Source organism: Oreochromis aureus, linkage group 13, assembly GCF_013358895.1.
Source record: "Oreochromis aureus strain Israel breed Guangdong linkage group 13, ZZ_aureus, whole genome shotgun sequence".
NCBI classification, from domain to species: Eukaryota; Metazoa; Chordata; class Actinopteri; order Cichliformes; family Cichlidae; genus Oreochromis; species Oreochromis aureus.
Window position 1 is genome coordinate 5,117,340 of NC_052954.1, and position 14,513 is coordinate 5,131,852.

The window sequence follows — 14,513 nt, forward strand, 5'->3', positions numbered from 1 at the left end:
GATTTGCATCGAGGAGAAAGATATGGGAATAGAGGAAAAACTTAAGTGGATGTCTGAGGAATGGAGAAGTATACTGGTACCAGTTATCAAGAATAAGAATGTAAAGAGCTGTAAAAAATACAAACGGATAAGTTGATGAGCCATAACGAAGCCCAGAGAGGAACTGTGGTACTGCATGAGGAAGTCAGGAGCAGCAAGTATATGAGATTGGTGAGGGAGGACAGGACAGTGGGACAGTGGTTTGGTGTGCAGAAAGAGTGACAGATGGGTTCAAGGTGGGGGTGGGATTACATCAGGATCCTGTTCTGAACCTCTTGGTTGAACTGGTGATGGAGAGGTTTACAGATGAGGTCAGGCAAGAGTCTTCATTGATTATGATGTTTATAGAAAAAATTTTGATCTGTGGTGAGAATAAGGAGCAGGTAAAAAAGAGCCACCTGGAGTGGAATGAAAGTCACTAGAAGTGAGACTGAATACATGAGTGTGAAAGAAAGAGACAGTTAGATAGATGAAAATGCAAGGAGTAAAGTTAGTGAAGGTAGATGAGTTCAGTTATGAGTACCTAGCGAATGTCAGGACTCAGGAGTGATTTGTGACAGAAGGACGGCAGCCAAAATGAAAGGGAACATTTACAAAATTATAGTGAGACCTGCTGTGATATATGGTTTGGAGGTGGTGGCACTGACAAAAAGAGAAGGAGGCTGAGCTGGAGATGTTAAGATGACGAGAATGGATGAAGAGTCCATCAGGGGGACAGCTCAGGTCGAGTGGTTTCGATATAAAGTAAGAGAGGCAAGATAGGCAAAGCTGAGTAAATTAGCTTGAAACATCTTGATTAAACCTTTAATTCCCTACACTGCATATAAACGGAGCCAAGAGCTAAAAACTATTCCCTGTAGCCACGTGAATACAGGGAATACATACATTGTACTCGAAGCAATGTTTATATGTATGTATTGTGAATTATCCCACTTAAACGAAACAAAGAGGCTGCGATTATTATTATTATTATTATTATTATTATTATTATTATTATTATTATTATTATTATTACTATCGTTATTATTAATCCTACGTTATTTTGTATTCGCGCCTCCTTCGCATCCCTATTGGTTGTTGAGAATTTTTTGGCGCATGCAATTGGCTGTGTGGCGTAGCGGGAGGGATAACGTTCAGGAAGTGAAAAGGGGTTTGTTTCTGTTTCCAATTTACAGGGCAGCAGCTTGTGCTGGAACCCAGCGAGGAAAACGTAGTTTAAATTACTTATCGGTGTGTTCTTAGTTAAAAATCCCAAGTGACGACGTGCGGCTTTTCGTCTTCTCGGCGGTTGCTGAACATTTCAGTCCGTGAGTCATACTGAAGAACTTCTCATTAGCGGAGTTTAGCAGGTTGCTAATTAAGTTTTCTAACAGTAAATGTCTTTGCAGAGGAGTTCTGCCAGTAACTTTTAGCCAACTCTGTAGTGTTTTTATCGGTCTTGCGTTGTGCTGTATTCAGCTGTCATTCTATGTTTTATTAGGGTACTTGTGTTATTAGCTAACTGTTTCTACTAATGTTAGATAGCCGTTGGTCATAGCAAACATTCAAGCTGACCAAAAACTCCATGTGATATACACAATCAGTTAGTCGTTAACGTTTTATGTGTGTGTATTGTGTTAAGTGTTATATACTTGTGAAATATAGAACTATACTTTAATAATGGTCAGTTACACTAGCTGTTTCAGTTTTGATTTTCAGTAACTGCTTCAGCCTCGTGTATGAGTGCGTCATTAACTCCCTTAGAGGTTTTCCAGAGCCCTTGAGTAAGTCCATAAACAGCACTCATTCCTTTTCCTCATAGGCATACAGCGTTCTGTGGTTTCAGGGCACATTACAATATGTTTTCATGTTTTTCCTGTATGCAAATATTTGCTTGATATTCTTTCAATATTATTATTATTTTTTTTTTTTTTTAACATTCTCAGTTTTCATGGCACCTCCACGAAAAACAGTGCTACCCAAACCTCTTCCAGAAGGCTTCATACTAACAGACACTGAGAAGAAGAAATGGAGGCTGGGGAAAATCATTGGGCAAGGTGGCTTTGGACTGATCTATCTTGGTAAGGAGCAACGTGTCTGATGACAAACTTACCCATACGCACACACAAAAGCTTGTTTTATGCTTTATCATTCTGTTCATGGGTATTCACCTATGTTTTCAACCATGGAGGGGCAGTCCCCCAGAAGCCCAGCAACACGTAGCTGTGGGTGACATGCTTCTCTCATTCCATTTCTAGAAAAAGCTTGAAAAATCATTAAAGTTGAAACAATGCAGTATGAAAAGCACAGAAAGTTGCTGTAGTGGATCCTTTTTTTGTTGTTGTTTTTTTTAACAATGGTTTCACCTCAAGCCTTTGCATGTCATAACTGCTTTTTTTCCACACAAGAGTTGCCCACAGACCAGCTGTATCACATACTTTGGACACTCCCTCAATCTGACAACAGATGCGCTCTGCAGGTAGATGGGCTGTCCCTAGCTCTCTACAGTCTGCCAGTGTACTGCAGTTGAGCCCAAAATGAGTCAGTCTTTGAATTTCCGCATATGGAGGACAAACAGATTTGTGATTGTTGTTGATTTTTCGCAGCTAATTGCTGTATTGTCACAGACAGACTGCACGTAATTGTCAACTTGACCATATTCAGTAACAAACTTATAACAGGCTGATTCTTATTGCTGTTTTATCTCTGTCTTAAAATGCACCAACAAGATGGCAACTGAATGTGAGTGGTTATAAACCTGGTCGCCATCTTCAAAGCAACCTTTTCAAAGGCATCGAGATCACATGCTCATTCCATACAGTCAACCACCATATTCTCTTGTGTGACTGGAGGATAATCTGGTCCTCCCAGTGACAGTAAACTGTGCTACATTCAAGGACAGGAAACACATATTGAGGATGAAGTCATATGCTGACAAACCACAACATTTAATAATGTTTCAGATTTTTATTGTGTATTTTTTCTAATAAATAATACATTTTCTTTATGTTGTATTTCTTGATGAAATTAAAATGTTTTTATATTTGTTTTACTTCTGACAGAATGCCTCATTGTAAACCAATATAATTGCTTATTTATGCAAAAATAATCTTATTTAAAGTAATATCCTAATATTCCATGAAACTGCCAGAATTGTAAAAAATTCAGTGGCAAGTTTTTAGGTGCACAGGCACGCTGGTACTATGTTGATGTTTGTTATAAACTGTTTCTCTTCAGTCCCTTTTTTGTGTATAGATCTTTAATTTCCAAACAGATTACTGCTTACATGCACAAATCCAATGATGAAAACACTCGTATACATTTCCTTCTGGTCTTGGATATATTTTTAAGATCCAAGAGGCCTGCTCCTATCCAAGAATTATGTTGTCTTATCTTCATTCTCTGTCTTCTGTTATGTTTCAGCCTCCCAGGACATTGACAGACATGTTGGAACAGACACTGACTTTGTCATCAAAGTGGTGAGTACATATGTAGCGCACACAGCTGACCTGTCCACCTTCAGGGAGACGTTAATGCTGTGATACTTGAATGTGTCTGCACTATGCTGCTGGAAGTAGAAAGCAGGTGTAACTGTGATTATGGATATTACATGACTAGACTGTTATACAGCAAATGATGTTTCCTCTTTTTTTCATTTTCTATTTCACCAAATATCACCTGACTTTCTCACATGAAAGCACATGGACCAAAAATAAACATGAGAGCAAAGTGCAACCAGAATCGGTGTGATGATTCCTCCAACTTTGCACAAGAAGTAATGTTTAGTGTTAACAGAATGGCCTTTGATGGATTGCACATGTTCTTCTTGCTTGGAAGTTGTCATTTCTTGACGTGCGCCTTTTTGTGCCAGTTATTGGACGATAGTGAAGGGAACAAAACTCTGGTGACAGCATCTCTATCTGTTTATCCCTTCAATAAAGACGCTAAAATAATGCACAGGCCATAAGCCGCATTCTTTGTTTACTTGCAAGCAGAAATACTTTGGACTTGAATTAGTGTCCCCAAGATGCTTTGAAACCTGAAACAGGAATCAGAGATGTCTAATTAATGCCTGTTTGTCTATGTGCCGTTCTGAAAAAATGCACAGTAAATTCAGTTGAATCCCAACCAACGTCAGAGCTTAAATATTGACACATTTTGGTTTTAAAAGGGCTTATGTCCTGGACTGTGTCTTGGCTGGGAGCAGTAACTTCCTGGAATCTCTGCTGGTTGCATTGCAAACTCTCAATGACACCAACAGTTTAGGAGGTCTGTGGTTCCAGTTAGGAAACAGTCAATCACAAATACTAGTTTTTACTGTTTCTTTAATTTCATCGCATCCCCATTCACCTGGTTGAGAGGGTTCTGTCTGTACACCTCATGTTACATGGCTCTACTTCTTCTGCCATTTCGTCAGGGTCTAACTCTGAGTTCTGAACCAGTCCTATACATGCTAAACTTTCTTGCTGCTTCCTGATGTTCCAGTGAAAGAAATGGCAAGAAAAAAATATCGTTTGATGTTTTACTGTCAGCTGTTTAATTTGAGATATAACAATAACTAATCCCTCTCTTAAGCAAGCTCAATAAGTCAATTAATCAATCAATAGTCAATTAATTATTATGCTCTGATACTAAATTAAGCTAATGCTATTATTCTAATTCTATTTGTCAGCTAGCAGTGTTATTGTATGTATTACTGTGTGAAGTAGTTCTAAAAGATCTTATCAGTGACAATTGCGGTTAACATAAGTTTGGGCATGGACTTGAGCTAAAAAAAAAAAAAAGAAAAAGCATTTAGAGTTGCACGGGGCTATTCAGATGGGTTTGCTAGACTAAAGTTGGACAACATTCATGTGTCATCCAGATATTTTTATGATTTCTCCCGATACATAAGGAATAATAACATAAACAACCAGGAAACAAAGCATTGAAACAGGCATGTAAGTGACATGATGCTCACTGGCCGAGACACAAATCTTTTTCATAATTTTACCTTTTGGAATTAGACACAGACAATTAACTTTTGCATGGTCACTGGTTAAAGCTGCACTGTGCTAATACTGTGTGCTCATACATGCAGGAGTACCAGGAGAATGGCCCCCTGTTCTCGGAGCTCAAGTTCTACCAGAGGGCAGCCAAACCTGAGAGCAGTGAGTAGCACCACCCGTCCAGTGTCCCGGCAGCTCGCTGGAGCACGAGAGCGTTTGACTGATGAAGTGGCTGCAGACTCAGAGGCTTTGCTGAGTGCTGCACAGTAATTAATAATAAGCCAAAGCAAACATGCACCTCAGTGGCAGTTGGGCCCCACTCTCCGTGCTTGTCTGAGCTCTCCAACGCCTTCGTTTGGAGAGGAAGCTGCTCACACGTAATGATGCCCGGGCCTCCACTGAGCCCCTGACCACCTGCCAGCCTGGTTGAGAGCCAGTCAGGCCAGCCGCCATCAAGCCCTGAGCCAGGCCCACTGCTTTGTCTGGGGCCTCTGTGTGTGTGTATTTGTAGTCCCAATAAGATTGATATTTGTATGCACACATTCTTACACTTACAAGGACAAATCTTTTTTCTTTTTTCTTTTTTGGCAAAACATTTGTCTACTTTTCATAGAGCTCAGTTTTTGTTTTTTTTTGTTCAGACACAATAGCTCCATGTTAGCAACTTGTATAGATGTGTAGATGCATACCTGTGATTGTTCCTAAACTTGTTCCAGTGCAAAAATGGAAGAGAAGCAAGAAGCTGGACTTCCTGGGCATCCCGACGTACTGGGGGTCAGGAATTGCAGAGTATAATAACCTCAGGTATTGACACAGTCAACACTAATAGGTTTGATTAACTCATAGGTTGCTATGATTGTTTTTTTGCAGCCACCAAATTTTAAGCAAGGACAAAATAACTTGAACAATGCTGTGTTTAGATTCATAAATGTAAAATAAAGCAGGAAGAAAGAGCAGTGTGTTTCTAATGTTAATAAATATAATAATGCAGACGGCCTAACTGGAATGAGTGTAGTATTTTGTAGAAATTGACACATTTGGTATTATGTTATGTATCTTTCTTAAACAACTATATATGATATTTTACATTCATTTATGAAACCAGATCAGGTCTTCGTGTCAGTTTCGAAGCTATTTTTCCTCTCTGCCTTTCCATGCGTCTATTCATGATGTGTGCACTGTCTACATGAAGCTAATTAGAAACGTATATTGACATTGATATAGTATTATTAACACATATTAATAACTTATAAAGAAGATTAATTACCTCTTGACTTAATGCTTATTACAAGAACCTGAATATAAAGCATAACTGAAAAAATGTATTTTCACTGCATATGGCTGTATTTTAGCCTTAATCTAACCAGAAGATTAGCAAAAAAATATTCTTTTTTTTTTTTTTTTTTTTTCATCATTTAGCTCCATGAAGTTGGCTCTAAAGTAGACTCTTTGGGCAGAACTTAAAAAGGAAACGGTGTGTTCAGGGGAAAATATTTGGAAGGTAAAGGAAAGGACCTCTGGGGTTTTTGAAACCCAGCTGGCTTTTGTTCGTGTTCTGCACATGAGTAAAGTGGACATCAGTATTTATTTGTGCTGTTGTATATCAAGTAAATTCTATGCACCAGTGTGAAATCCACATGTATAGCAACCAAAGTTTAAAAAAATAAAACAAAATCAAGCAGATAAACTGATTTTAACAAGGAGGTTGCGTGTGCTTTCTTAAAAGCTCTGTTATCTGCTTTAATATCAGATTTCAACCATCTAGCCTTAGAATTAAGGCAACTATAGTAATTATTTCCAATAAAATATCTGCTTTAAGTCATAAAATGTGGGGGTTTTTTCACATCACTGTCAGTATTGTATTTTTTCTGTTGTTTTCTCTGATTCTTTTATTTGATTTTTCATCTTTGTTTGCTATATTATGACTCTTGTTTGTGAAAAGCATCTGTTTTTTGACATTTTGTTCCACTGTTTTGGTAAATAAAACATCCTGTCATAGTCTTTCATACAAAGTACAGTTTCGGTGTGCGTCGTTAGTAAATCTGGTGTTGTGTTATGTCAGAATTAGGACAAGAGTTTGAGCTTTTCCTGTCTCACTCAGGTATCGTTTCATGGTCATGGATCGACTGGGAAGTGACCTTCAGAAAGCTTGTGAGTCCAGTGGAGGCCGACTGAAGAAGATCGCTGTTCTCCAGCTTGGACAGAGACTGGTGAGATAATTATCATATTTTGACCTGTTCAATAATACCAGTATAAATAAGCTGGAGCAGCCTGATCGCCTATCAATAACACAGTTAAAGGCCAGTTTAACAAATTATGACCCCACTTTACCAAAACTTTCGTTTTACTGCATTACTGTCTGCCTATAAAATTCTTGTTTTGTATGCTTTTGATTCTCGTGCCAGGTGGATATACTGGAGTACATACATGAGAATGAGTACGTCCATGCTGACATTAAAGCTGCCAACCTCATGCTGGGTTACAGGGACCCTGAACAGGTCAGTCCACTGCAGATCCCTGGTACAGTTACAGGAGAGAATAAAACCCGTTGATTTTCTTTAAACTGCATTGATCTTAACCTCCTAAGACCCGAACTCTTCCACGACATGCATTTTTAATTTCTCTTTGATATTTGGGCATATTGGGGCCCGATGAATGTAAAAACAAAGAATTTCCAGATTTTTTTTTTTTTTTTTTTACCTTATTTTTGTTTTTAAGAAAAATGAGAGCCACAAATGAGGATATTCATTTAAAATTTTGATAGAACAGTAGCAGTATAATGTCCTCGTAAGTGGATATCAGGCCCATGTAGAGCAAAATTGAGTATTTTGGTCAAAATAACCAAAAATGTGATGTCCACATATGTGGACGGCAGGTCCTAGGAGGTTAAGTATGACCCAAAACATCTTAGTTTCATTAAAGTTATAAAAAAGATATAGACGATTCAGTTAAACAAACAATTTGATCTAGCAGAAGGCAACATTGCAGACATTGAGGACAGCTACAAGTACCTGGGAATCCCACAGGCAAATGGGAACCACGAAGAGGCCGCTAGGAAAGCGGGAGGAACGAGGCCGAGGACTACTGTGTGTCAGTACCACAGTGAGACAACAAATATCCACGAGTACATAAGGAAGATGGCCACAACTGGCTGCATGCTCAGTGAATACCTCAGGCAGCAGAACATCAAGAAAGAGGAGCAGAAGAGGAACAATCATGGAAGGACAGGCCGCTGTACGGTATGTACCACCATCAGATAGAGGAAGTGGCTGATATCCAGAAATCCACCAGTGGCTGGAAAAAGCTGGACTGAAAGACGGCACAGAGGCACTAATCATGGCAGCACAGGAAGAAGGTCTGAGCACAAGATCCATAGAGGCTGGGATCTATCACACCAGGCAAGAAGCCGGATGCAGGCTGTGTAAAGATGCCCCTGAGACAATCCAGCACATAACAGCAGGGTGCAAGATGCTAGCAAACGGGGAACACCATAACCAACACCATAACCAAGTGGCCGGCATAGTGTACAGAAACATCTGTGCCAAGTATGGCCTGGAAGTCCCGAGGTCAAAATGGGAGACACCCCCTAGGGTGGTCAAGAAGATCACCCAAGCTAAGATCCTGTGGGACTTCCAGATACAGACGGACAAAATGGTGATGGCTAACCAACCGGATATAGTGGTGGTAGACAAGCGGAGGTTGACAGCCATAACGATAGACGTAGCGATACCGAATGACAGCAACATCAGGAAGACGGAACTCGAGAAACTGGAGAAGTACCAAGTGCTCAGAGAAGAGCTTGAGAAGATGTGGAGGGTGAAGGTAACAGTGGTAACAATGGTAATCGGAGTGTTCAGTGTGGTGACCTCCAAGCTAGACGACTGGCTCCAGCAGATCCCAGGATAGGACAATGACCCAATATTAAATATCTGTGAGAAGGGACATTTTAGTGAATGTCTGACAGTTTTCAGGAGGTGCCCTTTCTTTTTTTAAAGAACAGGGATCTATAGGATACCTAAGTCTATCATTGGGAGAATATAAAATAATCCATGTCACGACTGGAGGGAGAAAGTACGGTTCTCAAGTCACTGCTGCTGTCTGCAATTTGCTAAAGATATTGATGAAAAGCCAGAAAGCTGTTTGAAAGAGAGCGTCATGTTTGGAGAATGGAAAAAACTATACCTCATCTCTTGAAAGCAGATATATGGTAATGGAGTTTTCCCCCTGTATATCAACACCACTACAGGGAGTGCAGAATTATTAGGCAAATGAGTATTTTGTCCACATCATCCTCTTCATGCATGTTGTCTTACTCCAAGCTGTATAGGCTCGAAAGCCTACTACCAATTAAGCATATTAGGTGATGTGCATCTCTGTAATGAGAAGGGGTGTGGTCTAATGACATCAACACCCTATATCAGGTGTGCATAATTATTAGGCAACTTCCTTTCCTTTGGCAAAATGGGTCAAAAGAAGGACTTGACAGGCTCAGAAAATTCAAAAATAGTGAGATATCTTGCAGAGGGATGCAGCAGTCTTAAAATTGCAAAGCTTCTGAAGCGTGATCATCGAACAATCAAGCGTTCATTCAAAATAGTCAACAGGGTCGCAAGAAGCGTGTGGAAAAACCAAGGCGCAAAATAACTGCCCATGAACTGAGAAAAGTCAAGCGTGCAGCTGCCAAGATGCCACTTGCCACCAGTTTGGCCATATTTCAGAGCTGCAACATCACTGGAGTGCCCAAAAGCACAAGGTGTGCAATACTCAGAGACATGGCCAAGGTAAGAAAGGCTGAAAGACTCGACCACCACTGAACAAGACACACAAGCTGAAACGTCAAGACTGGGCCAAGAAATATCTCAAGACTGATTTTTCTAAGGTTTTATGGACTGATGAAATGAGAGTGAGTCTTGATGGGCCAGATGGATGGGCCCGTGGCTGGATTGGTAAAGGGCAGAGAGCTCCAGTCCGACTCAGACGCCAGCAAGGTGGAGGTGGAGTACTGGTTTGGGCTGGTATCATCAAAGATGAGCTTGTGGGGCCTTTTCGGGTTGAGGATGGAGTCAAGCTCAACTCCCAGTCCTACTGCCAGTTTCTGGAAGACACCTTCTTCAAGCAGTGGTACAGGAAGAAGTCTGCATCCTTCAAGAAAAACATGATTTTCATGCAGGACAATGCTCCATCACACGCGTCCAAGTACTCCACAGCGTGGCTGGCAAGAAAGGGTATAAAAGAAGAAAAACTAATGACATGGCCTCCTTGTTCACCTGATCTGAACCCCATTGAGAACCTGTGGTCCATCATCAAATGTGAGATTTACAAGGAGGGAAAACAGTACACCTCTCTGAACAGTGTCTGGGAGGCTGTGGTTGCTGCTGCACGCAATGTTGATGGTGAACAGATCAAAACACTGACAGAATCCATGGATGGCAGGCTTTTGAGCGTCCTTGCAAAAGAAAGGTGGCTATATTGGTCGCTGATTTGTTTTTGTTTTGTTTTGAATGTCAGAAATGTATATTTGTGAATGTGGAGATGTTATATTGGTTTCACTGGTAAAAATAAATAATTGAAATGGGTATATATTTGTTTTTGTTAAGTTGCCTAATAATTATGCACAGTAATAGTCACCTGCACACACAGATATCCCCTAAAATAGCTAAAACTAAAACAAACTAAAAACTACTTCCAAAAACATTCAGCTTTGATATTAATGAGTTTTTTGGGTTCATTGAGAACATGGTTGTTGTTCAATAATAAAATTATTCCTCAAAAATACAACTTGCCTAATAATTCTGCACTCCCTGTATTTTCACTTAGTTTAATCAGCTTTTCTTTTCCTGCTTTGCAATTGTCTCAAAATTAAGCGATGCTTATGCAGAAATAAAAAACATTTCAAAGGTTTCACAATTTTTTTTTTTTTCCCCTGCAACTGTTGACGTCCCACAACCTCACTTTTGCTCTCATGCAAATAATTTATATACAAGTTTATATCTTTAAGATGGGAAGACTTTTTTTTTTCTGTCCTGTTGGGAGCTATAGGTCTACCTTGCAGACTATGGGCTGTCCTATAGATACTGCCCTGATGGAGTCCACAAAGAATACAAGGAAAACCCCAAGAAGGGCCATAATGGAACCATTGAATACACCAGCATCGATGCCCACAAAGGACTCGGTAAGCGCTTGACTTTTTAAATAGTTAAACATAACAGAAAATAAAAACATGTCTAAATGTTCAAATTTTATGTCAGGATATTAATGGTTGGTTTACGTGCCTGGTAAATTACACACAATGGAATATACAGTGGCTTGCAAAAGTATTCGGCCCCCTTGAACTTTTCCACATTTTGTCACATTACAGCCACAAACATGAATCAATTTTATTGGAATTCCACGTGAAAGACCAATACAAAGTGGTGTACACGTGAGAAGTGGAACGAAAATCATACATGATTCCAAACATTTTTTACAAATAAATAACTGCAAAGTGGGGTGTGCGTAATTATTCAGCCCCCTGAGTCAATACTTTGTAGAACCACCTTTTGCTGCAATTACAGCTGCCAGTCTTTTTAGGGTATGTCTCTACCAGCTTTGCACATCTAGAGACTGAAATCCTTGCCCATTCTTCTTTGCAAAACAGCTCCAGCTCAGTCAGATTAGATGGACAGCGTTTGTGAACAGCAGTTTTCAGGTCTTGCCACAGATTCTCGATTGGATTTGGATCTGGACTTTGACTGGGCCATTCTAACACATGGATATGTTTTGTTTTAAATCATTCCATTGTTGCCCTGGCTTTATGTTTAGGGTCGTTGTCCTGCTGGAAGGTGAACCTCCGCCCCAGTCTCAAGTCTTTGCAGACTCCAAGAGGTTTTCTTCCAAGATTGCCCTGTATTTGGCTCCATCCATCTTCCCATCAACTCTGACCAGCTTCCCTGTCCCTGCTGAAGAGAAGCACCCCAGAGCATGATGCTGCCACCACCATATTTGACAGTGGGGATGGTGTGTTCAGAGTGATGTGCAGTGTTAGTTTTCTGCCACACATAGCGTTTTGCATTTTGGCCAAAAGTTCCATTTTGGTCTCATCTGAGCAGAGCACCTTCTTCCACATGTTTGCTGTGTCCCCACATGGCTTGTGGCAAACTGCAAACGGGACTTCTTATGGTTTTCTGTTAACAATGGCTTTCTTCTTGCCACTCTTCCATAAAGGCCAACTTTGTGCAGTGCACGACTAATAGTTGTCCTATGGACAGATTCCCCCACCTGAGCTGTAGATCTCTGCAGCTCGTCCAAGTCACCATGGGCCTCTTGGCTGCATTTCTGATCAGCGCTCTCCTTGTTCGGCCTGTGAGTTTAGGTGGACGGCCTTGTCTTGGTAGGTTTACAGTTGTGCCATACTCCTTCCTTTTCTGAATGATTGCTTGAACAGTGCTCCGTGGGATGTTCAAGGCTTGGGAAATCTTTTTGTAGCCTAAGCCTGCTTTAAATTTCTCAATAAATTTATCCCTGACCTGTCTGGTGTGTTCTTTGGACTTCATGGTGTTGTTGCTCCCAATATTCTCTTAGACAACCTCTGAGGCCGTCACAGGGCAGTTGTGGAGCTGTTTTGCAAAGAAGAATTGGCAAGAATTTCAGTCTCTAGATGTGCAAAGCTGGTAGAGACATACCCTAAAAGACTGGCAGCTGTAATTGCAGCAAAAGGTGGTTCTACAAAGTATTGACTCAGGGGGCTGAATAATTACGCACACCCCACTTTTCAGTTATTTATTTGTAAAAAATATTTGGAATCATGTATGATTTTCGTTCCACTTCTCACGTGTACACCACTTTGTATTGGTCTTTCACGTGGAATTCCAATAAAATTGATTCATGTTTGTGGCTGTAATGTGACAAAATGTGGAAAAGTTCAAGGGGGCTGAATATTTTTGCAAGCCACTGTATGACCCACAAAATAATTGGTTTGTAGGTAAGCTAAATAAACCTTCACCATACATTTGCACAGTCCATTTGCCTCCATACATCTTTGTTTTGGTCAGTAACTTTTATGGAGTACAAAATTCAAAGGGGCTCATTCTGTCTCGTTAAATGCTCAGTTCAATTAAAAGTCAGCAGTCCTGTGCAAATTGAATTCTCAACCATTTTCCACACATCTTTGCTTGATGATCTTCAACTTAAGTCCAGATTCTAATTATTAGTGGCCTACTTAAATGGAAATTGAACAAATAAGATATCACCAGGTACTTAAATTGCTATAAGAAGACACCCCTGCTTATTACAGGGGCAATTGTGTCAGTATTAACTAAAGTGGTCCGCACTTGCACACATCCACCTACAGCAAAGTTTCTGAAGCTTATGATGATTCGAAACAGTCTTCATCATTTTGCCAATTGCCGTGTAATGTCCTGTGAATTTTTTCCACAGCAGGGCCAAAGCCCTGAGAAGATTAAGCAAATTAGTCCACTGATGCATCAAAAGTCTGATGCTCCAAATTCCTATTGTATCTGATTCTCTGCAAACATGGGCAACAAATCCTGGACTTGTCTGTCTGCTGGCGGCCTTATACTGACTATTGCTGCACACAAACTACAAACAAAGAAATGTTGCGGTCTCTCTGAAAATGCCTGTGGAATAATAATGCTTAAAATGCTAGCATGCATGACCAATGAACAACATTCTGATCAGGGACTTCTTATAGAGGCTAAAACGATCATACCTGAATGCCACCCTTATTTCTGTGATGGAAACATTAAACATGTTAAACATGAACAAAGTTGCATGATTGAAAATGAGTTTGAGCTACTTACTGTGTTAGTAAAAAATACTCTTAGTTAAAAAGAGTTCTGACATATTAGCAGATGTAGCGTTCGTCTGCTAATATGTAGATGAATGCTACATACCAGCGTTTCTCTAGATTACGTCATTGACATCATATTATAGTGCTCCTGAAACTGATCAAAAATTACAAATGTATTTTGTTTTTACTGGCCACAATGTATTATTATTAGTAGTAGTAGTCGCATTATTCGTATTGTTATTATTATTATTAGATGTATTTTTTCATTTAAATAATGAGGAAAGTTTCCAGGATACTGACAGTAAAACGAACAAAGACTGAAAAATGCCCCCTCCCACATTTTAACTTGCAGATATGGTCTTCTTATGCAAACTACCAGGACAGAGACATTAACTTGATTAAGTATGTCAGATTTTACAACTTAGAATGAAAGGTGTTCAAAATTCACGAAGTGCTTTACGTTATCTTTACTAAGGCTACTATAATTTCTTTTCTTTCCATCTTTATCAATAGATGTAAAGTAGTGTCCAATTCATCACTGTCTGCCTTCCTTGCTGGTATTGGGAACACATTAACTGGCAAATTGCCTAAATGCTCCCTTTCTTCACTGACCATCGATTCTCCATCCGCGGCCCCTGCTGAATTCCCCAGCACCATCTCTGTTTAACAATTCCCTAATTAGCTAAAGTCATAACCTGCATCGTGTTTTCATCCCCCCA

General features: G+C 40.0%; 1 protein-coding gene across 4 annotated transcripts in view; it reads left to right on the forward strand.

Annotated features, from left to right (window-relative positions):
- Positions 1-1,133: 1,133 nt before the first annotated feature.
- LOC116316524 (serine/threonine-protein kinase VRK1-like) overlaps positions 1,134-14,513 on the forward strand; it is a 32,514-nt gene continuing 19,134 nt past the window's right edge. For 2 of the 4 annotated variants that reach the window (XM_031735081.2, XM_039621465.1), the window contains exons 1-8: positions 1,135-1,346; positions 1,965-2,099; positions 3,442-3,497; positions 5,099-5,168; positions 5,723-5,810; positions 7,108-7,216; positions 7,412-7,504; positions 11,046-11,178. In XM_031735081.2, coding sequence (XP_031590941.1) covers positions 1,970-2,099; positions 3,442-3,497; positions 5,099-5,168; positions 5,723-5,810; positions 7,108-7,216; positions 7,412-7,504; positions 11,046-11,178 — 679 coding nt within the window. In that variant the 5' untranslated portion in view covers positions 1,135-1,346; positions 1,965-1,969. Of the gene's footprint in view, positions 1,389-1,737; positions 1,803-1,964; positions 2,100-3,441; positions 3,498-5,098; positions 5,169-5,722; positions 5,811-7,107; positions 7,217-7,411; positions 7,505-11,045; positions 11,179-14,513 lie in introns of all 4 variants that reach the window. The other 2 variants (XM_031735082.2, XM_031735080.2) reach the window with 2 other exon arrangements.